We start from the raw sequence: 22,776 nt of genomic DNA on the forward strand, positions 1-22,776 counted from the left end.
GCAAGGAGCTCGTTCTCGCGCTCCCCTAGCGGTCCAGACACCACCCTATCGCCATTATAGACTCTCGCCATCCTTCAAGGATGGGGGCGACCTGTGGTCTGTGAGGGTTTGAAACATTATTTCACCCTGTCTCTGCAATAGCCCGTAAATAATTGACGCCCATCCCAGTGCCATGCGATCAATAATTCGCATCCGAGGGGGAGGCGGCACTGATGACGATGACGAAGTTGACGTCGAGATGAGGCCGAGCCCGAAGCTGAGGCTGGATCTTTTGGGCCGCATTGATGCCTTCATCACCAGGCACTCAACTGACGTAGCCGGACATCTCGTCCCGTGATCCGGAAACCAAATCCCTCCCATCACATGACTGAGGACCCGGAGGGCTGATTATCCGAGGTCAGCCCGCACTACGCTCGAAGCGGTAAAATTGGCGCCACGTGACCGCACAACCGATTTTAACGAAGCGCCCTCCACCGAGGATATTTTTCCACCACGATCGCCGAAGGTTTAGGAAGACAAGTCTTGTCGAGGTGAGTGAAGGCCCTATACCTATGCCGTTGAGGAGAAAGATTCGGTCTCTTCACGTCGTTCTCTTCAAAATCCCATAATGTATCGTCTCTGCGACTCTATTCGCACGATGCAACACTGGGCACGCGAACGAGGATGACGCCGAGGATATCGAACTTCCCCGCCGGGCACACATCAGCAAAAAGCAGTCAACTAACGATGACTTCCAAATCAGACCTTCATCAAGATGCAGATCTTCGTCAAGACCCTCACGGGTAAGACCATCACCCTCGAGGTGGAGTCTTCGGACACCATCGACAATGTCAAGTCCAAGATCCAGGGTAAGCTCGCCTACATCCCCAAACCGAACCGAAACCATTTCGATGTTGGGTCTAACACCATCCAGACAAGGAGGGCATCCCCCCGGACCAGCAGCGTCTGATCTTCGCTGGTAAGCAGCTCGAGGACGGCCGTACTCTTTCGGACTACAACATCCAGAAGGAGTCCACCCTCCACCTGGTGCTCCGCCTGCGTGGTGGTGGTAAGAAGCGCAAGAAGAAGGTCTACACCACCCCCAAGAAGATCAAGCACAAGCACAAGAAGACCAAGCTTGCCGTCCTCAAGTACTACAAGGTCGACGGTGATGGCAAGATCGAGCGTCTTCGCCGCGAGTGCCCCTCCCCCGAGGTATGTTTTGCCCTATGCAGTATGTGGCAATTTGGCTGGCAGTTTACTAATGCATCTTTTAGTGCGGTGCTGGTATCTTCATGGCCGCTATGCACAACCGCCAGTACTGCGGAAAGTGCCACCTCACCTACGTCTTCGACGAGTCCAAGTAAATGGACTCTGTCGATCGTTCCGCCCTGTCTTCGTTCCGGTAGCGCCTAGCAATGTCGGTTGTGAATATGTGGTGGATGAGGGATGGAACGTGTGCGCTTTGATCGTTCCATAGTGCCTTGATATGAGAAATGAAAAAAATTCGAAACCGCCTCCATCATTGAATCTATCTACCTAGCTTGTAGCATAAGTGCGCGCGTAAACACAACATGCTGAACTTGAGACAAAATGGGTATCAACTGCGTCTACTGGAAACCATTCCTCAGGTTGTCATACTTGCTTTCGGGGTAGGAAAGCGCGTTCTGCGATTGATCCAACGCCGACACGCCTCCAACCTTGTCTACAAAAACCCCAATCAGGCTGCCGTCAGATGCGTTCGCGGTCTTACCTCCCTTGTCGCCGCTGGTCTCCCACCACATCCCACCACCGAGCTGAAGCTGCTTGATGTAATCCGCCTTCAACTCGCCAGCAGCCACATTGTCATAGGAAACCATGGTGCGTGCTGTGGGATCATAGCTCCAGGACGCGCCCAAGGTAGCATCTACATATTCGGTGGCTCCTGTCCTGGGCAGGGCTTTATAGTCCCAGACACCTTGCTCCCAGCTGCCGGATCCGACCCCCGAATAAGCGGTGCCAGGTCCATCGGTGTTGGTAAAGGCACGTCCATACAGCGGCATGCCCAGGATGATCTTGGAAGAAGGGACTCCGCCAGTCTGGATGTAGTAGTTCACAGCTTGATTGGTAGAGAATGGCGTCGATGCTGGCTTGTCAGTCGACGGATATAAATTTGCTTGGTGGCCGGCAACTGTGTCCCAGCTTCCGGCATAGTCATAAGCCATCAGGTTGTAGAAGTCCAGATAAGGCGTCATCTGGGACAGCTTGAGCTTGGTATAGTTATCAGGGCCTACACGGGTCAGTAACCAGTAATCTACGTGAAACTGATACTGTCCACTTACCAGCTGGACAAGCAATAGTCAAGAGGAACTTTCTATCTGCACCAGCTGCTGCATCCAGAGTCTAGACCACGTTAGTGCATAGGTACACACCCGGTAAAGTTAGTGCGAAGCCTACCTCTCGGCACTTCTGAAGCAGCAGGACCATATTCTGCGCCTCTGTTTCATCTGTAGACATCTGTGTTAGTCCCGATCTGACTGTTCACCCATCTCCACACCCAGAACTAACCTTTGGGGTACTCCCAATCAATATCAAAACCTGCAATCTCCAGCATCAGCAAATCAGATTCCGCTCTACCCCGAAACTAGCCACGTACCATCGAACCCAAGATCAGTGACCAATTTAGTGGCAGTCTCCGCAAACTTGGTCCGGCCAGCATCCGTGCTAGCGGCCTGGGAGAAATTGGGTGAATAGGTCCATCCTCCAATGGAGAGCAAGACCTTCAATTTCCTGTTTTGCTGCTTAAGCAGGAACAGCTGCTTGACACAGCCATACACATTGGTACCGACGTCATTCCAAGAGTCCGTGGGGTAATGTTTTTCGATATCCGACCAGGTGTCAGATAGATACCTGTGGCAAGAGTCAGTGCGGCTGACGGGTGGCAAAGAGGGTCAAATTGACGCGAGACGATAAGCATCTTGCAGGAGAGTGGCGAGCTTACACTTCACCACTTTCGGGGCGGACGTTGGCAAATGCGTAGAGCACGTGAGTCAGCTTGTCGGCCGGAATATCCTGAGGATTATAGTTGCGGCCGTAGATCGCCTGGGATTGGCATTAGCGCTATACGAGCTGACTTGATCGAGCGCTGAGATTCATATGAAAAACAAATATGAACTAGATGCTCACCCAGTTGACAAAATACGCCACTGACTTCAGACCGGTAGACATGGCTGGAGTGGATGCGTTCGTCTCGGGAGTTACGGGGTTGGGCTGGAGCGGAAGAACAGCTGCGTTATTGCAAAGGTACCGGACCGAGAGTACAAGGACCAGGATAAGAAGTACGAGGCAGTGGATCAAACGAGAGAACGCCATTGGGACTAGTACGTGGTACTACTTACCAGCAAAAAGAGCTGGTGAGAAAAGCAAGTCAGGCTAAGTCGAAAGGGACGCTGCAGGGTGGGTTGTACCTGCCTTAGGTCACGACTGACTCCTGGATGCCTGGCACAAATCGGTGTATAAAAATAACAACGGCCCGAGCTTCTGATTGGCTCGGATGGTACAATCGCGGCGGTGCAACTGTGGCTGGGGAGAGCAGGGCTGACCAATAACTAGTCTCTGCTTATGTAATAATATTCAAGAAGTGGCTGGCTTAGATTTCGTGAAGCTGCTGGACACGATGGAAGGAGGCAATTTATATGACTTGTTTGACAGGGGGGACAGACACCGTGTTGAACTTGTGAAGCCTTTTGAAACGGAGTTGGTGTAATTGGTGGCGTTGGTCATTTCCAGTCTGACCTCAACATGCTCTCATCCCCAAACCAGAAGGTTCCTGGCAGTATAGGCCTCGGTGACTACGACGCTATATCGCGTGCTCCCATTTAGATTAACGACCCTTGGAGATAGATGAGATCCGAGTGGATGGGTTGAAGTGCAGACACTTGCAGCTCCTCAAGTGATACGTGCCTGGCTATTCGTCACGAGAACATATAGAAAGGCCGTGAGGGATGAATCCTGATTTGACAATCTAACCCCAGACTTGCGTCGACCGTCCCAGCCGTATACCATCGACCCAGATGACACTGGAGAGGGGGCTTTAGCGCATGATGTGTTTCGAGATAGTCCGCATCGCCGGAGATATCACGGGGGCTGAGGTTACAATTCCCGGGCCTCGGAATGACCGTGGGTGACATTGGAGTAGAAGCAACCCTAGAGGCAGAGTGCTTTGTGACGAAGCGTTGCTCCAAAGTATAGCCAGGTAAGGGAGCGGAGAATGACTGGCTCCGAGCAAGCCAAGTGCTTAGGACTGAATGTGGCCAGAGCGCATGATGCATTCTGCTTGTTCCAGACTCTGGAAGGCATCCCTGTCAGTAAGCCATCCCCGTTCAGGTCAACGCACGGGGAGACGGGGAAAACTCAATAGTGGATGTAACTAATGGCAATGAAGCATTTCCAGCCGGGGTGGTCAAATGAGGAAGGAGGAAAGAGTTGCCAAAACGAATATGCACTGATGCATGGATCACGGTTGAACGTGGCAGATGACACTACTGCACCCTCGTGGTCCACCTAAAATTGGAGGGATCCAAGGAGCCGGCCGACTTGCCGATGACCGGACGAGACGTCAACCCTCATTTCTTCACCCATCACTAAGCAAGAAGGAACGGAGAGGAAGTCCGAGAGGAACCTTAACGGGCCAGGATTAAGAAGGTGAGCCAGCGGGTGGATCCCTTCCCTGAACCTCCTCAGCTGAAACCTTTGCCTCTGTCGCCGCGCCCGGGGCCCTGATTGGTGCACGCCATCTTTAAGCTACTGCAGGGCACGGTTGCACGGCCACTGTTCGATCCCACCGACCTCAATCTCACCAAATCAGAAATGGACCGGGGGTGAAAAATTTTCATGGACTGGGGTGAAGGACGGACCGATCTGATGGAACCGCCGTGCGTCTGTGTCCAATGCCCATGCCTCCATTATTTGTCCAAGACCGCGGTCCCTGTTCTTTCATTCCTCCCCGGGCGCATGCAGCACGGAAATCCGCCCCATCGGGTTCAGCTGGGATGTCTTCGACCAACTGCACTAAAAATTAGCAACGACCCATAATCATCGGTATCTCCGACGACGGTCATTGGGTGTGTCGTCAGGTCCTCGTTTCGTGTCTGACACTCTGGTCAGAGCGTTTCGTCCCTCGCGATTAACAATCTGACACCAATGAGAAAAATGGGATGGCTGCCATTCAGCTGGTAGGTTGTTTCCCGCCGAACCCTCCGTACCGTACTCCGTCGTACCTACCATGTGGGAACCGGGACCCGTCCCGGGCAACAGAAAGTGGCTGTTTCATCTTCATCTCTCAGTCTCGAGAAAATTGCCCTCTCCACTATCCGTCGGGTCCACAGGGCGGGCTTACCGGTTGACAGGAAACGACGGGCAAGCCACACGCTATCTTTTCCCTTCGACATCATTGTGGCGTGTCGCAACCCAGCTCTTGCCCCTCGTGGCTGATTGTATCATTGTAGTCATCGTACTCATGCTCGCGGCAAGGGAATCTGTGTCACACCCAGTACCTCGTCCTTCGTACATAGGACTAACGGGGACTATCATCGCTAGACTGGTCGGCCACCTCCGCGGAGCGGAAAAATGATCCGTCAATAATGGAAAACCGTCGGACTTGCATTAGTCTAATTCTAAGGCAGCAACATCCCCGTCTCCTTGCGCATCGCGCATGCGTAGTCTCGAAATAGATCGAGTCCAGGACAAAAGTACTATGAAAAATAGATCGAGACAGGAGTAAAACGAAATAGACCCGCGCTGGGAGTTCCAATTGATCGCATCTAGCGTAAACCATCACTCGAGGGGATATCATAACATCAACGAAAGCTAAGCAATGCTGCAGACCGAAATGAAAGCCGAAAGATAAAAAGAACACAGGAGTCGAATCATAAGAAATCATAGAGCTTTTTCTCTGCCTCAAAGTGCACATCGAGCGACCCGCGCCCGATGTCACTGCCGCCCAAAAGGGTATAACGAAATGATCAAGAAAGGTGGTGCCGTAGTCCCGAAACTGCTTAAAACATCATCTCCGTATACACTCTAAGGGTGAGAACGGATCCAGTTGAGAATCACGGGCAAGGCAGGGTCTTCGGCCAGCCAATGGCCTGACCGCGTGTCGGCTGCCCGGAGATCAGCAACAACGTACTGGTCCGTTACTTGTGCCAATTCCTATTGCATCCCAAGTCAATCAATTGCTCATGAACCAGATGACTGGAAATTGACCCACCTGTCGGAAGGTTTGGCTCACGGCCTTGAGTTGAGTAGCATGCTGGGGTCCTGGGCGCTGGCCTCGTAGGATGTTCTGGCGATTGATCGCCCATCTTCTGGCGGCCGCCACGCGGAGGTAGATGCGATGGGCTTGGAATCGCCGGGCACTGGCGTCCAGGATGACTCTCTGCAGTCCTGCCTTCTCCGTTTCCACGTTGGACTGGGCAGGTGTCATGGTGGGATTGAAGTTGGATGACATCAAGGCCTGTGCTGCGGCCAGACCCTCTCTAATCGCCTTGTAGCCCTCTTCGTTGGCTTCTTCGCTCGGGATCTGGACGTTTTGCTGGGAGATGTGCACGAGTAGAGTTCGGTAGTCGTTTATGATCTCTGCCACCCGCAGGGCACGTGCTTCATTGACTGCGACATGTCAATGCCATTGACCCTCTCACTATTGCGACGAGATGGATGCCAATACTTACGTCCGTCGGCCATTGCGATGTCTGTTGCTTCGGGATTGCCTCCAAATGATAAACTAAGGGTATATAAGAATAAACAATGGCAACGAAAGCTGACAAAGGGATTATGTCCAAAGTGGAGAGATAGAAGGATAGAGCAACGGTGCAGTCAATTGACTAAGTGAGACAAGGCGACCTTTCTATGCTGATGAGGTGAGCGTTTGTCTCATCTATGATCTTGTCTCATACCCGAGGGTGGGATATCCTTTTAAGCTTAATGTTCAGCCATGGGTACTTCTGACGGCCCTTGGCCATCAGCCCGGTGATGGAGAACATGGTGAAAGAGGATCATCATCTTCAGTCGTGGCTGGCTGTACCGATGGATGCTGATGGAGAAAGGAGGATATCACAGCTCGGGACTGCAGCTGGATAATGGCAACTATTGTGGATCAATAGTAGCAGCAGGCCCCATGGGAGCCATGTGTCCGAGAGGACCTGGGATGCCCACCCACGGTGAATGGATCTAAGGCTGATATCTAAGCGCGAGACTAAGCAGCTGGCCCAGGAAGGGGGATCGATGCTGATGGGTCTGCATGCATAAGGAAATGAGATAGACACAAAATGGGTCACGGAAACCGGCGACATCAGACCAAGGCAGGGGTTGGATGTTTGGAAAAAGAAAATCAACAGCCCGAAGCCAAGTCTCAGAGCGGCCCAGGCAGGACTCCACAGGCTGTGGCCGGGGAGAGTGATACATCGCCGCATGTGTCACCGTACCGCACCAGTGGGATCCTCTAAAGCCACAGACATTTTTTAGTCTGGATAGTATTTTTTGTTTTTCTTTTTTTCTTTTCAGATTTATTTTAGTTTGAGTTTTGTTTTTCCTCTAGAGGGGGTGCTGGATCTCGGGTCATCTTGCAGACACAGTGGGGACCGACAGGCATGAGCCAGATGGAACCGGGAGACCGTCATCATGGTATGATTGATTTGGGGCGGCCAAAAGTAGCTTAGCGACGGGAATCTGCTGGCGACACTAAAAAAAAAACGAAGCGCGAAGAACAGCCAGCTGGGGAGTCATCCACCCTCGGTTAACGCCACACTCTAGTGGTTCATAGTTCAGATCAGCTGCAGCTTGTGCCCGGAGATATCGACCAGAAGGGGATAACCCGGGTGCAAGAGCAGGGAAACCCGCCAGAGAATTGGCTTTTTCACTGACTCGATTTAAGTTCAGGCACCGTTTGGTCCACGGTGGACAGGCAACGAAGGAAAAAGAAAGCGACAGTTGAGGCAGGCCAAGGGAGAGAGAAACGAGAAGCGAGAATGAAAGCCACACTCGTCTCCAGCTCAGCCACAGAGCGGCTAGTGGACCAGCTGAAAATGGAAAAGCAAACACCGCAGCCTCAGGCTTACCTCCACCATGGATTGATCTTCCGTCTTCCACCTTCGCACCGTCTACTAGTCCACTACGATTGACGGAGTCCGGTTGCGCCCTCTTGCCCGTCACATCGCTACATAATACGAGCAGAATCTCCGTCCCGGCCTTGTCGGTGGCAATTCTCCCCACTACCCGCCAATGAGCTGGGTCAACGTTGCGCAGTGAAAGAGCTCGCTCTGCAAGCTTGCCGAGGTGGTCCTAACGCCTGCAGATGCTCAAGACCCCATATCTAGACCTCGGACGTTGGTCTGCATCGATCATCCCGGTTCAACCGTTCCTTTCTTTAGTAACCAGCGCTGCAGCATGGAACGTGCAGATATGACGACGTCGCTCTAAGCCTGTCAGATCGCAAAGACCATACTTTATCACACCGACGTGCTTATCCACATTTGCCACCGCTCTGGAGAAGCAGGCAAAGGGCGGGCCTTTCCGATCGCCGGGCCCGGTCTCAAGAGCTGCAAGGGCGCTTTCCAGGTTTAACGAGTCAAGTAAAACAAGGATGCAAAAGCAAGTCAACCGACACGGATGAAGAATAGAGTTTCGTCAGACAACCACCAGCATAGAGCGTCAGAGAAAAGTAAATGATGTTCATCGATCGTTTGCGTCTAACAACATGGATGCTCCCAGTGAAACAATGAAAACAGCTCAGTCCTTTTCGCTGATGGCCTGCAGTCGTTCGTCGATCTCCTCCTCCGTCAAAGCCCGGAATCCAATGTCTGTCCCTTCCTGGCCATCAGCGCGCGGTCCTCCGACGATCCCGATCTCCAGTTCGTGCTTCTTGAAATCAACACTCAGCACATTGCTCAGGGCCGTGATACCCAGCTCGACAACCTCCTCCCAGCTGCCCTCGGCGTAATCCTTGTTCTTCAGCTTCTTCTCCAAGTAATTGAGCGCCTCCTGCTGCTTCGGTCCAGATGCAGTCGCCTTGTATCCGACATAGTACCCAGCCGGGTCGCACTTGTAGAGTTGTGGGCCCTTCTCCGAGTCAACGGAGATCAGGGTCATAGCAACTCCGAGCGGACGCATGTAAGCCTACAAAAGTATCGTGATCCATCAGTCAGTGTGTTGGGCTAGCGTTTCAGGCAGGTGACACAAACCCTTTGCGTGTAGACCTGGTTGATATTGGCAAGACGCTTTGCAAGGACATCACAGGGCATCTCGTAGCCGTACTTGTATCTGAATTCAGCCGCCTCACCACGAGCACGGTCAACACTTGCCCTCGCATCAGCGATGGAGCCAGTCATGACACAGCCCACCGAGGGGGAGAGTCTGAAGATGTGCGAAACGGAGGAGGGGTCGATCAATTTGTCCTGGAGTGACTATCAGACGATGCCCGATACGTCGTCTCGGGCCGCGGAGCGATCTTACAGCAACTTTCTTCTGGGACAGAACCACCGCGCAGTTCTTTCCCCTCACACCTAGCGAGGTGATGTTGGCAGAGGTGATGGCCTTGAAGGCATATTCTAAGCGCCGGAAGATTGATGGTGAGTAAACGGTCTTGATGATCTAGCGTAATCGGTGGTCGATGGTCGGGACTCTTTGAACGTCGTCGGGACGAGGGGAGATGGCGGTGGGCTGAATGGTCACTTACCGACTTGGTACAGACGACCCTGGTCTGAGAAGATGGTAATGTGTCTGTCATATGCACTTCCTGCTCACGGAGGGTGTCAGTCGATCGATGAAGTCATGGACGTCGGGCCAGTCGAGCGAATCCGGAGAGCCTTACCAGACATGATTGCGGCGATGGATCGAAATCGGATGAACACACAATAGTTACTGATCAATCTAGAAGCGAAGCGAAAGAGATCGAGATGGGGGGAGAGAGGAACGGGGACGAGGGAGGAGGGACGTAGCAGAGGACGCGTGCCAGAGGGTGCCTGGCCGGAGCTCTAAGCTTTGGGGCCCCGTTTGAGTAAGCTCCAGCGTCACCGCCTTCTCCGGTTCATTGTGCCGCCATGTATCTTGTCTTCTACATTGCTTTAATCAACTTATCAGGATTTCGCTTTCGATGTCTATGCGAAATTCAAGAGATGTCATACCTTTAGGCCTTCATCTTTTGACAGTTCTGTCAATTTAAATTAAATGGCATCCCACAATATATAATCGCAGTATAAAGCATTATCATTCCAGGAATCCATTGGCCTTGAAGCCTATCATCACATCTTCCTTTCCCCTCAGGATCCGATTGTATATCTCTGACCAGATCTCCTTTCACATGTCATGAAGGTATCATCGGGTAGCACCCTTGAATTGAATCCTACAACATAAATCCCCCTTCGATTCTAGATCGTCTCTCGTTCAGGACCACTTGCCAGGATTCCCAATCCTAAAATGACAGGCAAAGAAAGCCCACCTCACTAACAACATGGAGTCCACCTTCATCTACCTAGTCCTATCTCCTGGGGGCTAGATACCATCTTATCAATCGCTAGTATAACTTGAAGATACCGAACTACCGTAGACTGTTAAAAGCGAGCACTCTGCATCAACTGTATGGATAAAAATCAGAATGGTATACGTTTAAACGATAAGTATCCAGTGCGGCTTGTAGGTATATATGAAATGTTCGGTTGGTTGAGAGTTCCCAGAGGGGAGATATCTCTCAGAAAGAGGATGTCGGCTCCTAGGACATGATAGGTCACTAAGGTATCATAACCATTTCTATGAGATGCATTTATAGCTTGATCAACTTTTCTATTCTAATTTGTAGCGCAGCAACCGGCAAGCGACTCCCAGAGTCGTGATCATTATGTTATAGCGGCCTAGATGACTGTTCATGAGCATACATATAAACCCCTAACAACATGCGTCGTCCCAAAATCAGGGCATGAGTCTAAACAATGAAGGTCTCCCATAAGACATGCAGTTTTGAGAAGGAATAGAAACAAGCAGATAATCCAACGGCTGCATAGCGACTAATCACTCGAGCTTGAGCTATCCGAATCGCTGTCGCTATCGCTGCTGCTGCTGTCACTGCTATCTTTCGAGGCGGAGGCTTTGGCGCTTGAAGGCTTAGCCTTGGTCTTCTTCTCGTCGTCGCTGTCGCTATCACTGTCGCTAGAGCTCTCACTCTCACTGCTGCTCGAGATCTCCACGAACGCGGTACGGTTCTTCTTCTTTTTCTTGCCGGGCTGAGCCTGCGCCTTCTTTCCTTTCTGTGGCAGAGCTTTCGGCTTCTGGTAATTGAACAGCGTGTCGTTAACGGCGAACAGAACGAGCTCAGCCCGTCGTCTCTTCTCGACCTTCTTCAGCGCCTCAGCATCAAACTGCCCGGCAATATCCTGGCTATCAAGATCCTCCTGGCCCGCAGACAAGCGTATCCGGAAAGCCGCAATGGCCTTGTCATAGCTCGGCGCATCTGTCGTCGCAGAGCTCTCCTTCTTCTTCTCCTCCGCCTCTTCCTTCGTACTCGACTGGTCCTCAGCCTCGATCTCAGCCTTGACAGCCTCCTCCGCAATCTGTCTCAACCGTAGCTTCGCACCCTCACTTTTCAACCCCCGCAGATACGCAAGCAAAGCAGCATTATACTGCGCCGGGACCTGCTCCAACGACAAGACATGCTTGAAAAGATGCGTCTCACGATTCTTCTGAAACTTCCACGCCGAGCGATGTTTGTGATAAAGACTCAAGTAGGACAGAATCGGCGTTTCGTGGATTTTCGGTGTCGCAGACGCATCCTCCGTCGAACCGTCCTTCTTCTTATCCTTGTTCTTCTTCTTTTTCTCCTTCTTCTTCTTCTTCTTCTCCTTCTCTCCTTCATCATCTCCCTCATTATCATCCCCAGCACCCTCCTCAACCACAGCCTTATCATCATCATCCTTCACCGGCTCTGCCTCCGGCACCTCCTCATCCTCCGACCCATCATATTCCTTCACTCCCGCCGAAAACGACACCCTCTTCTTCTTTTTCTTCTTCGCAGCCTCCCCATCTCCCTTTCCTCCCTTATTTTTCACCTCATCGTCATCCTCCTCCTCAAGCCGTCTCTTCTTACTCTTCCGCTGCTTCTTCTCCAGATCCTTCCCCTCCACGCTCACATTCTCCTTTCCCTCTCCCTTTCCGGATTCCACCTCCCCAGACGTATCCTTAGCATACTTGAGCTTCAAGCCCATCTTTTTCCAAGCCGGAATGTGCTGCGACGACGACGACGAAGACGACGATTGGGTGCTCGACATTGAGCGAGTGCCGGACTCGTGTTGCAAATCGGTAAAAGTGCGTCGCGTAGATTGTCAGATCGTAATTGAGGTGTGCTTAAAAGGGAAATATCATTCGTGGGTGGTATAATGAGGGAAGGAGTGTTGGGTTGTTCTGCTGGTTTGTAGAAAGTTTGGGGGAAATTTTCCACGTGAGTTGCGGAGACCGGGTCATGGGTCCGCTTTGCCGCGGTCGATACTAAGTAACTACTCCGTAGGCACTTTACATAGTACTCGGTTGAAAGTTCTATGGGATTTGATTTGGGGAGACTTATTATATTCGGTATACATACATACAACTTATTGCGAAATATCTCTATACGTGTTTGGCCCACGAGATCGTCATACTTTCATTAACTTCTTTTTTGGTCACTTCGCTTCCCTTTCCTTTCCTATTCTTCCCATCCCAGATTCCTGACTCCGTGAACAAGACCAAATGCTCCTCAAGTAGATATAGAACCCAACCGGGGTAGGGAGGGAGAGACAGTTATTATCCCGTTGCGCTTCCAGTCCCACTATTCTCCGTCCCGTATGGGTCCTTTTTCTCTCTCTTGGCTTCCTTGGACGCGCTGCTTTCCGCACTGGCTCCCGCAGCGGCTGCCTTGCGTCTCGCTCGTTCCTTATCGCGGGAACTGGTACCTGCGGTTCGTCTTCGACGGACGGGTTCGTAGACGTCATTGAAGTTCATCACGACGCCGAGGAATCGCATGTCCACGTCGGGTTGGTAGGCGAGATCGCCTAGGAGGACGTTCAGCCGGGAACGGAACTCGGCTGAGAGGTCTCGGAGTCGGACGCGCAGGGAGGCAAGCATGTGGTCGTCGGCGGATAGGTCATGGTGGATGGAGGATGGGGTGCCGATGTCGTCGCCGCCGTTGCCGATATTTGGGGTGAAGGCTACTGAGGGGGACATGGATGAAGAGACGGAGTCCTTGTGTCCTCGGGTGCGTCTGGATGAGAGAAGGTCGCGCTCGGTGACGCCCCAACGGCCCTGCGCGGTGCGTGTCTCGATCTTTGCGCTGAGTTCTTGCCGGCGAGTGAATTCGGCGACGGAGAACGAGTAGAGGCCGTCCACGGCGTCCTTGTATGCAAGCATGATCTTGAGGATCTGGTGCAGCTGGCTTAGGAAGCCCTCTTCCGGTTTGTTGGTAGATGTGTTCTTGAAGGAGGATGAAGAGCCTAACAGGCCCTTGTGCGTGATTGAGTTGAGGTATTTGGTGTGTGCTTCGATCAGGTCATCCAACGTGCATCCTGGCTTGGAAATCGAGGCCTGCAGTTGGTCCCAGCTGGCCTCAATCACCTCGAACAATATGTAGTATTGGAGTTGGCAAACGAAGTGAATCATCTCAGCGATTACACATCTTGCCCGTTTCCAGTCAGGCCCGACTTTGTCATTGACACTTCCCAGGACACCGCGAGCACCAGTCATGCATCGTCGCCAAGTACTACCCAGAGCGAACTCTACGCGCTTCACGCGCCAGAGGAAGTTGAAGACTTTCAAGTACTGAGTGGAGCCCCAAGGTGTAATGACCACATCTACCGGGGCATCGATCTTGTACTCAAGGGTGAAGCAGTCCCAGCCAATCTCTCCATGACTGAGTTCCAGCATGCGGGCATCCAGTCGACGGAGGACATCTGGGGAGTCGTACTGTGCATTCGAAGCACGAATGGCATGCTCCAATTGGGCAGTCAATGTATGGCGGTACTGCGAATTAGCTGGTCGGTCCAGGTTCGAAGCTAATGACTCCATCAGCAGGGCGATGAAATCACCCTGTCCCAGCAACAAGTATTTCTTTAGCGCCAGAAGATGGTCAAACAGCTTGAATTTCTCGTCCATGAGATATATCAGCCGCGCCATGGTGGTCTTATAGGCTTCATCAATCGAAGACTCCAAGGTAGCCGTATCGCCGTACCGCAGTTCTTTGGAGGCTTCCTTCGAGTAAGCCTCAACCCATCCCGAGTCTCCACAACCGTATCGTAAGAAGTTCAATGACTTTCCAATCAGGAACACCTTCTTCGCAAAGTCCTGTGTGATGATGGAGGGTACCATCTCATCGTCAAGCTTATACTTATCCTCCCAAACACTGGTTGCAATACGGCGTGGGTCTGTGCTGGGCCTGAACTCCGGCTCCACAACAAAGAACTCTTTGTACGGGTCAGACAACTCGCCGTCGTAGATCCAAGATCGCAACATGTCGTAGAACGGTCGAGTAACATGATTGAGAAGCTTTTCCGCCACAGCGCATACGAAGGGGTCACCATGGGACGTCGAGAAGCCATGGATCAGGGAAATCAGTTGACCACCTTTCTTGTCTGTATACCGCCGTTAGTAAAGATACCATCCATGCTCGAGACAGGAGTGCTCACTCTGGGCTTCTTCGACAATAAGACTCATCAACCGCAGTGCCATTGTTGCATCTCGGGTCCAGACGACACATCGCTTCAAGGTCACCCCACTCTTGGAGGCACTCCTGGGATCATTCGGATCCGCAGGTGCGGCCAGCGCCCGTCGAATTTCCCCTTCTAGTGTAGCAACGAGACCTAAGTAGGAGCGGAGCTCATTCGAGAGAGCTGCCCGCAAGCTCTGACTTAAAAGTCCACCTTCTGAGCTCTCAACGAAGGACGATAAGCCACGATACAGGAGACATGGCTCTGCAAGGGAATTCAAAAGCGACACCATCGGCACAGGTAGCGAAGGTGGTAGTTTCAGGGTCGAGGACGAGGAAAATTGTAGGTTCGACGAGGACAAACCCTGTAGGTTGAATGGTAGATCACGCAGGAGCCCATCTTCCAGAGGTCCCGTTGGCTGCGGTTCCTTCTCCAAACTAGTAGGCTCTGGTAGTATTGTCTTCTGATCGTCGCTGAGCGGTTCTCTCACACCAGTATTGGCCCGACTCCGAGTCACTCGAGCCCTTTCCACCGTGGGTAACCCAGCATCATGCTCAGGCTCTCGTTCTTTTTCCGCTAGTATGTCTTGCCGCCGTATCGAAGCCTGTCGCTCAATCCGCGCAGGCAACTGAGATGCAGACGAGCTGATCGCAGGGCCCTCCTCGTCCGACTGATCCCCCCAACCTTGTTTTGCCCTCTGTCCCTTCCAGAGGATATTCTGCAGATTCGCCGGCTCCACCGGTGGACTTCGGGGTTCGCCCTCCTCCTCCATAAATCCATCATAGTCATCCGCACTTGAGAGCCGATAAAGAAGGTATAAGATGGCCCATTTCTGCGACAAGACGGGCTGTGTCAACAAACGCGAGTATAGGTTCGAGAATCGAACCGCCTTATCGGGGCTCGCGTTCTCGCGCAGCAACTTCCGTTTGATCAGATCCGACGCGTTGTTGATATTCTCCCCACCTGCTAGGCTTCCCCTCCTGTTTATTCCTGGGCCCGGGGCGTTCGATGGTGAAGCTGGGTCGTTGGCCGCGCTGGTGTGAGTGTCAAGAATGCGCCATGAGCGCTCGAGGATTTCCTGGTGCCGTCTCTCCTCCGCTGCCGCGAGAGCGTCTTCGGCGTCATCCGCATATTCGTCGTCAATGTCGGAGAGCGAGAGGGGAGGCGTAAGGGAATCGACGAGTTGGGAGAGGGCGTCATCGATGCGCCGTGGGCGCGCGGGGTGACGGGCAGACATGATCTCTTTGCTAGCCTGTTTGAAAATCTCTGCCTAGCGGCCCACTTTGGGTTAATGCCAATTATTCCTGAGACCTGACAGGTCACGATCTCTTGCGAGCAATTGACGAGTTATAGGTCGGCAGGCGCAGGATACCGCGGGCGAGGGTAAACGCGGCGAGCAGGTCGAACACAAGTGGCTAGTCTTCCAATTCACTGGGCATGGCGTCCCGCACCAGTCAGAGGGACGCCTGGAAGTAGCGATAGCATACAGACCCGACGTGGTTAGGCATCCGTTGCGTTGGACCGCGTATGGATGGATGTTATTATGTCTGGCTTGCCCGGGTTGAGTGGTTGGCCCTCTGAACCCACCCGCGTCTTGCCAAGCCTTCCAGTTAAGTTCCGTTGGCTCGTGTCCAAGTGAAGTGCAGTCCGACTACTACATGGTTGCTTCCCTACTACATCCTCCAGTTGCAGGCATTCAATCTGAAATCATTGGGATTCAATAGCAGCAGATTTCCTAGACGCTCAATGACATCTAGCAAGAAAGAAAGAAACCGCCAGTACGCCACCCAAGACCGTGCTTCGCAGCAAAAGAGTAAAGCAAACACCCAGTGACCCGCAAGTATCAGACAGACGAAGAGAAGACCCCGTAGCAAAGGGGTGACAAGATATGGAAAGACAGATAAAAAGAGTACACAATACACCACCCTAGCCTGCACGCGTGGAAGCCGGGCAGGAAGAGGGTCTGGGGGGTTGGAAGTAAAAGAAAGAGAACAAGAGGAAATGAAATCAGCCAGCCAAGCTTTTGCGCCAAGTTTGCACCTTCTGGTGATTGAGTGAAACCCATTCCACTTCAAATTCAGCCGTCCGTTTTTAGAATTCGTATACATCATTAACACCTATCCATGCCGGTGGCTCGTAGCCAATAAGAGTAAGACGTAAGAGGCATGCAAAGCGCCACTCTTCGTCGAGAAGGACGCCCTGCACTCCTGAAGCAAAGAGATTGTGGTTCTCTTTAACCAAAGAGAACGGAGCACAACGATTGCAGTGTTGTTATCGTGCTCCGAACAGGGGCTCGTTACCGTCGCAGCCCCTGCGCAGGGATAGGCGCTCCAGGTTGCATTCCCATACCGTTAGCGATGTTGTATGGGTGCGCATCAAATCCTGTCGACATGCCATTCATCATGAGGGGCCCAAGACCCTGAGCTTGGGAGACTGGGCAATCCTTGTGGGCTAGCAGAAGGGTCTTGAGATTGACGATCTCCTCACGAAGCTGAGTGACGGTGGCAGTGAGTGCATCATTCTCGGAGGTAAACAATTCGACCTTAGCTTGAAGGTTGGCAAGCCACTGCTTCTTTCGCTGACGACACTTAAGCGCCGCAACCCTAGTCCGCGTTAGCACGTAAAGCCGTCACTTGTATTTAAATATGACGAAGAGCTCGTCATCTTACCTGTTTCTTTCGAGGAAGTTCTTTCGCTTTTCCTCATCAGTCATTTTCTTGGATTCCGTCGTCGACTTCCTCTTCAAATCATCATCGTCATCTTCTGAGTCCGCTGCATCAGAAGGAGGCTCAACGCTGCCAGCTCCGTTACTCGACTTGGCCTTTTTGTTGAAACCCTTGGGTGCATCTTCTAGCTTGCGCTTGTTGTTTCCAGCGGTGCTGGCCTTCGTTCCTGAGTTCTTCTTGGCTTTGCTCTTGCCAGCAGGCTTCGTCTGCTCACCCTGCATATCGGAAACATCGCCACTGGTCTCTCGGCCTGCTACACCATTGATATTTTGTGAATTACGTCTGTCTGCACCAGGGTCAAGTTGTTGATCATTGGCCTGGATGCTCTGTGGCTGAATTGATGTCTGATTCGATACAGCGAACTGGTTGGGGTTCGCCTGTCCGCCTTTGGCTAGCATGAAAAGCCCATTAGCGGCATCGGCAGCATCATGATGACCGAACGGGTCGGCACCTGCAGGTGGGTTGGGTTTCATATCCATAGTGGAGTTTTGAGTGGCCGGATCGGGATCAGAAGTTGGATTAGAGGTGGGACCATTCAAACTGTTCTTCTTAGCGGCATTCAGTGCAGTCCGGTGAAATTCAATGGTCGACGGTGTCGCACCCCCACTTTGCAGTTGCTGCAGAAGTGCCTGCGAATTTGGGCTGGGGGCCGGGAACATAGAGCCTCCTCCGCCTGGGGTCAATCCAGTACGGAGAGAAGATTCGTTAGGGGTAGGAAAGCCTCTACCGATGCTGTCAAAATAGTCGTTGGATCCAGTCGGCCCAGCGAGCATAGCAGGGCTCAGCGGCCCGGAGCGCAACGAGTTGGACCAGCCGTAGCCACCACTTGCAGAAGTAGCCCCTGGCAGAGCAGGGGAAGTAAGTGCTGCGACAGGGGGAAGAATCGACTTCCCGGGGGTTTCACCCGAGGAGCCTCCACTGCCGAAGGATTGCTCGAAAGGGTTGGGTTCAAGAGAAAATGGGTTGTGAACGGAGTTGAAGTAATCGGGAGTGTCAGTCGCGCTTGTTATGGCTGGTCGTGGAGGTGGTGCCAACGATGCTTGAGCATCTACATCAGGCTTCGGGTCTTTGAGATCCGACGATGCTGCCCGGGAATCTGTGGCCGAGCAGATGCTCTTGTCAGTGAGAGCACTAAAACGACAACGAATGGGACAGCGAGGGATGTGAAGACAGGGGTAGGGATGCAGATGTTGACAGAATGGCACGGCCGAGGCCAAAGTTTGAGAGCAGGGGATCTGATAACAGCAACACCCGGCGATGACGCCAATTGTGAGGTCATCCCGACGGCGGAGAGCAGTCAACATCACATTTGGGGAACAGTGGCGTACGACCAAGCCAGAACAGGCCAAGGCCTCGATAATGAAGTAAGGAAGTGCAAGATACAGCGGATTTTCAGAAAGTTGGCATGGGAGGTACCAGAGTTCCACGCGCGCGCACACGAGATTCGGAACAGTAGATGTACTCACCTTCAGTGTCTAGGCCGGCCTTTTTCGCGTCCATTGGGGAAGAATTACGATGGTCGGTATGATTAGCTAGAGTGGTCGAAACGGTCGAAGCAACAGCCGCAGACATAGTAGCGTGGAGGGTTGTCGATATATTAGAGCGAGGGAGGGCGACAGGTGACCCGGGGATGTAAGGAAAAAAATAGCCAAGCGAGCGGACGAGGTGGCGACGACACAGAGAAAGGACTGGCGACGCTGAACAAGATAATGGGGGAAGGGTACGGGAAGGGAGGCAGAAAGTCAGATCTGGCCGCGAGTTTAGTAAATGTGACTTGCTAAAGCCGTATGGTCGCTGCGCAAACGCCTGTACCAAGAGGTTCACTGAGCAAGTACACGGTATAGTAGTAGTGTAGGAAGGGAAGGGAAAGGAAAAAGTTGTGACGTAGTCCGGGCTCGACAGGGAGATTTAGGGGGGAAGGAAAGAGGGGAGGCGGTCGAGTGGCCGTCCGCGAGGCTAGGCCGAAACGGGCTCGACTGTCTGTCACCCCGAAACCATGCAACCCTGAGAGTACAAAAAGCCCGCGGGTACCAGCCAGAGTGCAACCTCGAAACACTAAGGTAGGTAAAAAAGAAAGGTCCAGGAATTTCCCTTCTTTTTTTTTTTCTGCCGCTTTGGCTTCTAATTTTTTTTTTTTTTTTTCTTTTTTTTTTGCTCAGTTTTTGCTCCCTTCCGTAATGGGGACTAATCTTCTTGTTGCTCTTTCCTGTTCCAAATGGTCTTTTTCTTTTTACCTTCGGATGGCCACCTTATGATTCCTGATTTCAAAGCAGGAATATCGATACTCCGGGACACATCAAAAAGGACAATGGAAGAAAATGGCAGACGAGAAAGGAAAAGAACACCTTACCCTATAGTGACCAGGCACTGTATGATTATGCAGGCGAATGCTGGCTGGCCCTTACTTGCAAAAAGAAGAACTTGGAGACGGACGGGTGGGTTCCCGGCAGTACTTTTCAACCAATCCGAGTGGTGGAAATGCGGTGGACGCGATTGTTGGATGACGGCGGAAGCGATAGGCAATTCAACCCAACAGTTATGACACAACGTCCGCGCCGAGAAGAAATGGAAAGGTTATAGGAATGTTGGTCGCTATCCAGGGATGGGAACCTCGAAGGCGTCCTCGATAAGAGGTAAAAGTAAGACTGACGAGGGGGCAGTACCAACAAGTAACTGTCGACCGGGGGGGTACACCACAAACTGGCCAGCGAAGTTTGGACAGAGGGAGGAAGGGAAGGGGTAAAAAACATGAATGAGATCACGGTGACGACGACAGGAATTTTCCTGGGTTGTCGGACAGTCGGACCAGCCGGGTGGCCACTCGCGACTGAGACTAACGTACCAGTGCACCCACTTGGCCCAGCCACTCACGGGCCTGCTTCCGAGCCCCGCCCTGCAGAGTCAACCTGGAGCGGGTGAACGAATCATGAAGAGGGCGCCATGTTTGTCCGGCCGCAGGGCGGTGAGGATCTTCATCCGGTCGAATGGTCCAAGTCAGCCCAAAGCTATCTTCTGAATGGCCGCTGGCAGGCCTGAATCTGGAGGTAGATTCGGTCCAGCAAGAAATCCTTCCAATCTTCGGCTCTCTATCGCCGTCGTCCGGTTTCTGGGCCTTTCAGGGGCCAGTCTTTTCGGAACGTCGAGAAGTCGAGTGACACGTCCGCTCGCTGATTGGGTCCCTGATGTGATGACGCAATGCTTCTAGGGCCTTCGTCCCGTGGGTTAGCATCACGTGAGGGTGTGTCGCGCCGTCTCTTTGGGCCCAAAACAAGGATCGAGGAATCTAGTGGGTTGCCACTTGGATTCTGGACAATTCATTCAATGCACGGAGAGTGTGGTACGGGGTACACGACAGGTTGGTAGCCAGGAGGAGAAGGTTCGGAGTAGACTCCACAATAATGAGTCCCTACAGCTGCCAGAAGTCGCATCTGGACTGGGCCTTGGCAGTGATACTACCGCGTCCCTCAACGTGTACACGATAGTGCTACACGCTAATCTATCTGTTACCACACTTATCAGGCACGCGATCGATGTCGACTAGCGAGGGTCAACGTCCGCATCCTACTCAGTACCATCAGGTCGCTGATTTCGGCGGTGACGGATGCAAAGCATCCGTATAGAATGCTTTATGCGCACATGCATATGTGCAAGTACAAGATTACTCACTTACGTACCCGGGACTTGTAGACGATCCCTGTCACTCAGCGTACTTTTGGGTAAGGCCGTCCTTTAGGCCCAACGTTCTCGAGCCTAGCTTTGCCGCTCGCCTCCCGACTGCATAATCATGAAAATATATTGGGTATTTCCTAAGTCCCCAGAGTCAAGTGCTAAGAGGCCCAGATTGACAGCAAGTCAACACCTCCCCACCTCTCCCGCAGGACAAGAAATCTCAGCGCCCGGAGGTATCTCTACCAATGATCTAGTAGATACATGATGGTACTTCCGCCATGATTTAGCTTTCCAGGCCATGCAGCCACCAGAAGAGCGGTTGCCATGCAGGCCTTTCCGAGGATATGGCATAAAGTCTAGACTGCATGCTATTGTTGCAGCGTACCATGTAGAGCCGATGCAGCTGTGATACCTCGTTTTTAAGTATATGGGGTGAACAAATATATTTTCACCCTACAATTTTCCAAGATTTGTTGCTCATTACCCTCAACAGGAGGCGTGTTGAACTGCAGCTAGCTCCAGTATTTCATGCAATTACAAATATATTCTAGGATACAAGTCAAGCAACTTGCGATTCATTAATCTCAAAGTATCAAATCCATAATAAGCGTGCTGTTTCAACCCCATCTCCAGATACGTCATACGGGTACATGCGCTCCACGATACGGAGCACGGAGTACTAGTCTGGAGCGATAAGATCCCATCCATCCGGGCGCATCTATCTATCGGGCCATCGGCAGTATCCAAGCTTTATCAATTCGTCACGAGCCCCGATAAGTTGAATAGTTCCAGGGTCCCAACAACACGGGAACATGATAATGGCGCCAACCCTCCTCGCCGTCCCGACCCCGTCCCTTGACCGTAAACTTCACTTCGACTTCGGGCCAGAAACTCTCCACTCCTTGTGCCTCGTACCATGGACCGACGTCAAACCGAACGGACCAATTCGTTTTGCTGTCGGCGGCTGGGAGTCCGGCAAGGATACCAGGAACGGATTGGGATGAAGCGCTGGTGGGATCCCAGGTTTTGACTCGGCCGTCGGCGTCGGTGGTCGCGCGGAAAGTGAGGGGATCTTGGCTGGTGGAGGGTCCGGATAGGAGGGTCAAGGTCACTGGGAGGTTCGCGGCGGGAGTACCCGTCAGGGTGTTCAAGACGTGGCAGGTGATGGGATCGCGAGACATTGTTGCTGGGGTTTGGAGGGGGCTTGGTGTTGTGTTGTGGTTGTTGGAGGGGGGTTCTGTGGAGGGACTCGAGGATTGGAGGAGTTGGTTGCGGTAGAGGTTTAGACGGTCTGTGATTTTACCCAGTTGACCACTCGAAGGCGTGACTTCTGCAGGGTCCATTAAGAGGGTAGATGTAGTAAAAGAGGGTTTCGAAATAAAATGAAAAGTAGAATGTCGGGGGGGTTCGGCCGCGAGAGGGCTTTTCTATCTCCGCTTCCCATGCATCGGAGAGCACCGACAGAGCTACCTTGGGATGCCGGAGTATACCTTCAGTGGGGTAAGTCGTGGGGATTGTTCGAACCGCAATCAAGGTTCGTATTACTACATGATACATCAACTCAAAATGGTTCAGGGGTCCTCGAATCAACAGTTGGCAATTGCAAGCAGTCATCACTTTCTCCTTCTGGCATGAATGTGTGCAATGTCGCCTTCAGGTTCTCCGACTGATGATCTCGGGATGTCCCATGGTGGTCGCTGGTCTGACTT

The 22,776-nt window shown here is 52.4% G+C and overlaps 8 protein-coding genes across 8 annotated transcripts; 2 read left to right on the top strand and 6 right to left on the bottom strand.

The window, feature by feature from the left end:
- Positions 1-483: 483 nt before the first annotated feature.
- BO80DRAFT_424495 (ubiquitin-ribosomal 40S subunit protein eS31 fusion protein) lies at positions 484-1,463 on the top strand. The gene is made up of 4 exons (XM_025719303.1): positions 484-530; positions 743-848; positions 914-1,194; positions 1,257-1,463. The coding sequence occupies exons 2-4, from the start codon at positions 755-757 to the stop codon at positions 1,344-1,346; spliced, it is 465 nt and encodes a 154-aa protein (XP_025575992.1). The 5' UTR covers positions 484-530; positions 743-754; the 3' UTR covers positions 1,347-1,463.
- Positions 1,464-1,476: 13 nt separating this feature from the next.
- BO80DRAFT_424496 (glycoside hydrolase family 18 protein) lies at positions 1,477-3,529 on the bottom strand. The gene is made up of 8 exons (XM_025719304.1): positions 3,430-3,529; positions 3,145-3,368; positions 2,960-3,060; positions 2,615-2,868; positions 2,527-2,556; positions 2,416-2,465; positions 2,301-2,361; positions 1,477-2,248 (listed from the first exon to the last, which is right to left on the bottom strand). The coding sequence occupies exons 2-8, from the start codon at positions 3,328-3,330 to the stop codon at positions 1,590-1,592; spliced, it is 1,341 nt and encodes a 446-aa protein (XP_025575993.1). The 5' UTR covers positions 3,331-3,368; positions 3,430-3,529; the 3' UTR covers positions 1,477-1,589.
- A 1,618-nt stretch (positions 3,530-5,147) lies between these two features.
- BO80DRAFT_54126 (uncharacterized protein) lies at positions 5,148-5,814 on the top strand. The gene has a single exon (XM_025724588.1). It carries the CDS (start codon positions 5,243-5,245, stop codon positions 5,588-5,590), a length of 348 nt encoding a protein of 115 aa, XP_025575994.1. The 5' UTR covers positions 5,148-5,242; the 3' UTR covers positions 5,591-5,814.
- Positions 5,815-6,837, bottom strand: BO80DRAFT_54125 (uncharacterized protein). The gene is made up of 3 exons (XM_025724587.1): positions 6,687-6,837; positions 6,227-6,624; positions 5,815-6,168 (listed from the first exon to the last, which is right to left on the bottom strand). The coding sequence occupies exons 1-3, from the start codon at positions 6,697-6,699 to the stop codon at positions 6,040-6,042; spliced, it is 540 nt and encodes a 179-aa protein (XP_025575995.1). The 5' UTR covers positions 6,700-6,837; the 3' UTR covers positions 5,815-6,039.
- A 1,905-nt stretch (positions 6,838-8,742) lies between these two features.
- BO80DRAFT_353767 (N-terminal nucleophile aminohydrolase) lies at positions 8,743-12,269 on the bottom strand (the record flags this gene model as incomplete). Its single annotated transcript, XM_025715674.1, has 6 exons — positions 8,743-9,129; positions 9,195-9,407; positions 9,466-9,560; positions 9,689-9,748; positions 11,072-11,445; positions 11,512-12,269. 6 exons carry the CDS (start codon positions 12,267-12,269, stop codon positions 8,743-8,745), a joined length of 1,887 nt encoding a protein of 628 aa, XP_025575996.1.
- Positions 12,270-12,555: 286 nt separating this feature from the next.
- Positions 12,556-16,199, bottom strand: BO80DRAFT_405430 (tubulin gamma complex associated family protein). Its single transcript, XM_025717716.1, has 2 exons — positions 14,652-16,199; positions 12,556-14,597 (listed from the first exon to the last, which is right to left on the bottom strand). The coding sequence occupies exons 1-2, from the start codon at positions 15,907-15,909 to the stop codon at positions 12,778-12,780; spliced, it is 3,078 nt and encodes a 1,025-aa protein (XP_025575997.1). The 5' UTR covers positions 15,910-16,199; the 3' UTR covers positions 12,556-12,777.
- A 769-nt stretch (positions 16,200-16,968) lies between these two features.
- atfA (bZIP transcription factor atfA) lies at positions 16,969-18,970 on the bottom strand (the record flags this gene model as incomplete). Its single annotated transcript, XM_025715677.1, has 3 exons — positions 16,969-17,275; positions 17,342-18,513; positions 18,815-18,970. The coding sequence occupies 3 exons, from the start codon at positions 18,968-18,970 to the stop codon at positions 16,969-16,971; spliced, it is 1,635 nt and encodes a 544-aa protein (XP_025575998.1).
- A 2,621-nt stretch (positions 18,971-21,591) lies between these two features.
- On the bottom strand, positions 21,592-22,501 carry BO80DRAFT_424506 (hydroxyisourate hydrolase). Its single transcript, XM_025719305.1, has one exon. It carries the CDS (start codon positions 22,408-22,410, stop codon positions 21,829-21,831), a length of 582 nt encoding a protein of 193 aa, XP_025575999.1. The 5' UTR covers positions 22,411-22,501; the 3' UTR covers positions 21,592-21,828.
- Positions 22,502-22,776: the final 275 nt, after the last annotated feature.

This window comes from Aspergillus ibericus (assembly GCF_003184845.1).
Source record: "Aspergillus ibericus CBS 121593 unplaced genomic scaffold BO80scaffold_16, whole genome shotgun sequence".
Taxonomy (NCBI): Eukaryota; Fungi; Ascomycota; class Eurotiomycetes; order Eurotiales; family Aspergillaceae; genus Aspergillus; species Aspergillus ibericus.

Coding starts and splice junctions, on each gene's coding strand:
- BO80DRAFT_54125 (XM_025724587.1), bottom strand. Junction 6,169..6,226: donor TGAGCCAAACCTTCCGACAG/GTGGGTCAATTT, acceptor GGGATGCAATAG/GAATTGGCACAAGTAACGGA.
- BO80DRAFT_424495 (XM_025719303.1), top strand. CDS start 755: ATGCAGATCTTCGTCAAGACCCTCACGGGTAAGACCATCACCCTCGAG. Junction 849..913: donor TGTCAAGTCCAAGATCCAGG/GTAAGCTCGCCT, acceptor AACACCATCCAG/ACAAGGAGGGCATCCCCCCG. Junction 1,195..1,256: donor GCGAGTGCCCCTCCCCCGAG/GTATGTTTTGCC, acceptor TGCATCTTTTAG/TGCGGTGCTGGTATCTTCAT.
- BO80DRAFT_424496 (XM_025719304.1), bottom strand. CDS start 3,330: ATGGCGTTCTCTCGTTTGATCCACTGCCTCGTACTTCTTATCCTGGTC. Junction 2,557..2,614: donor CACTGATCTTGGGTTCGATG/GTACGTGGCTAG, acceptor TGGAGATTGCAG/GTTTTGATATTGATTGGGAG. Junction 2,362..2,415: donor TGCTTCAGAAGTGCCGAGAG/GTAGGCTTCGCA, acceptor AACGTGGTCTAG/ACTCTGGATGCAGCAGCTGG.
- BO80DRAFT_54126 (XM_025724588.1), top strand. CDS start 5,243: ATGTGGGAACCGGGACCCGTCCCGGGCAACAGAAAGTGGCTGTTTCAT.
- BO80DRAFT_405430 (XM_025717716.1), bottom strand. CDS start 15,909: ATGTCTGCCCGTCACCCCGCGCGCCCACGGCGCATCGATGACGCCCTC. Junction 14,598..14,651: donor TATTGTCGAAGAAGCCCAGA/GTGAGCACTCCT, acceptor GGCGGTATACAG/ACAAGAAAGGTGGTCAACTG.
- BO80DRAFT_424506 (XM_025719305.1), bottom strand. CDS start 22,410: ATGGACCCTGCAGAAGTCACGCCTTCGAGTGGTCAACTGGGTAAAATC.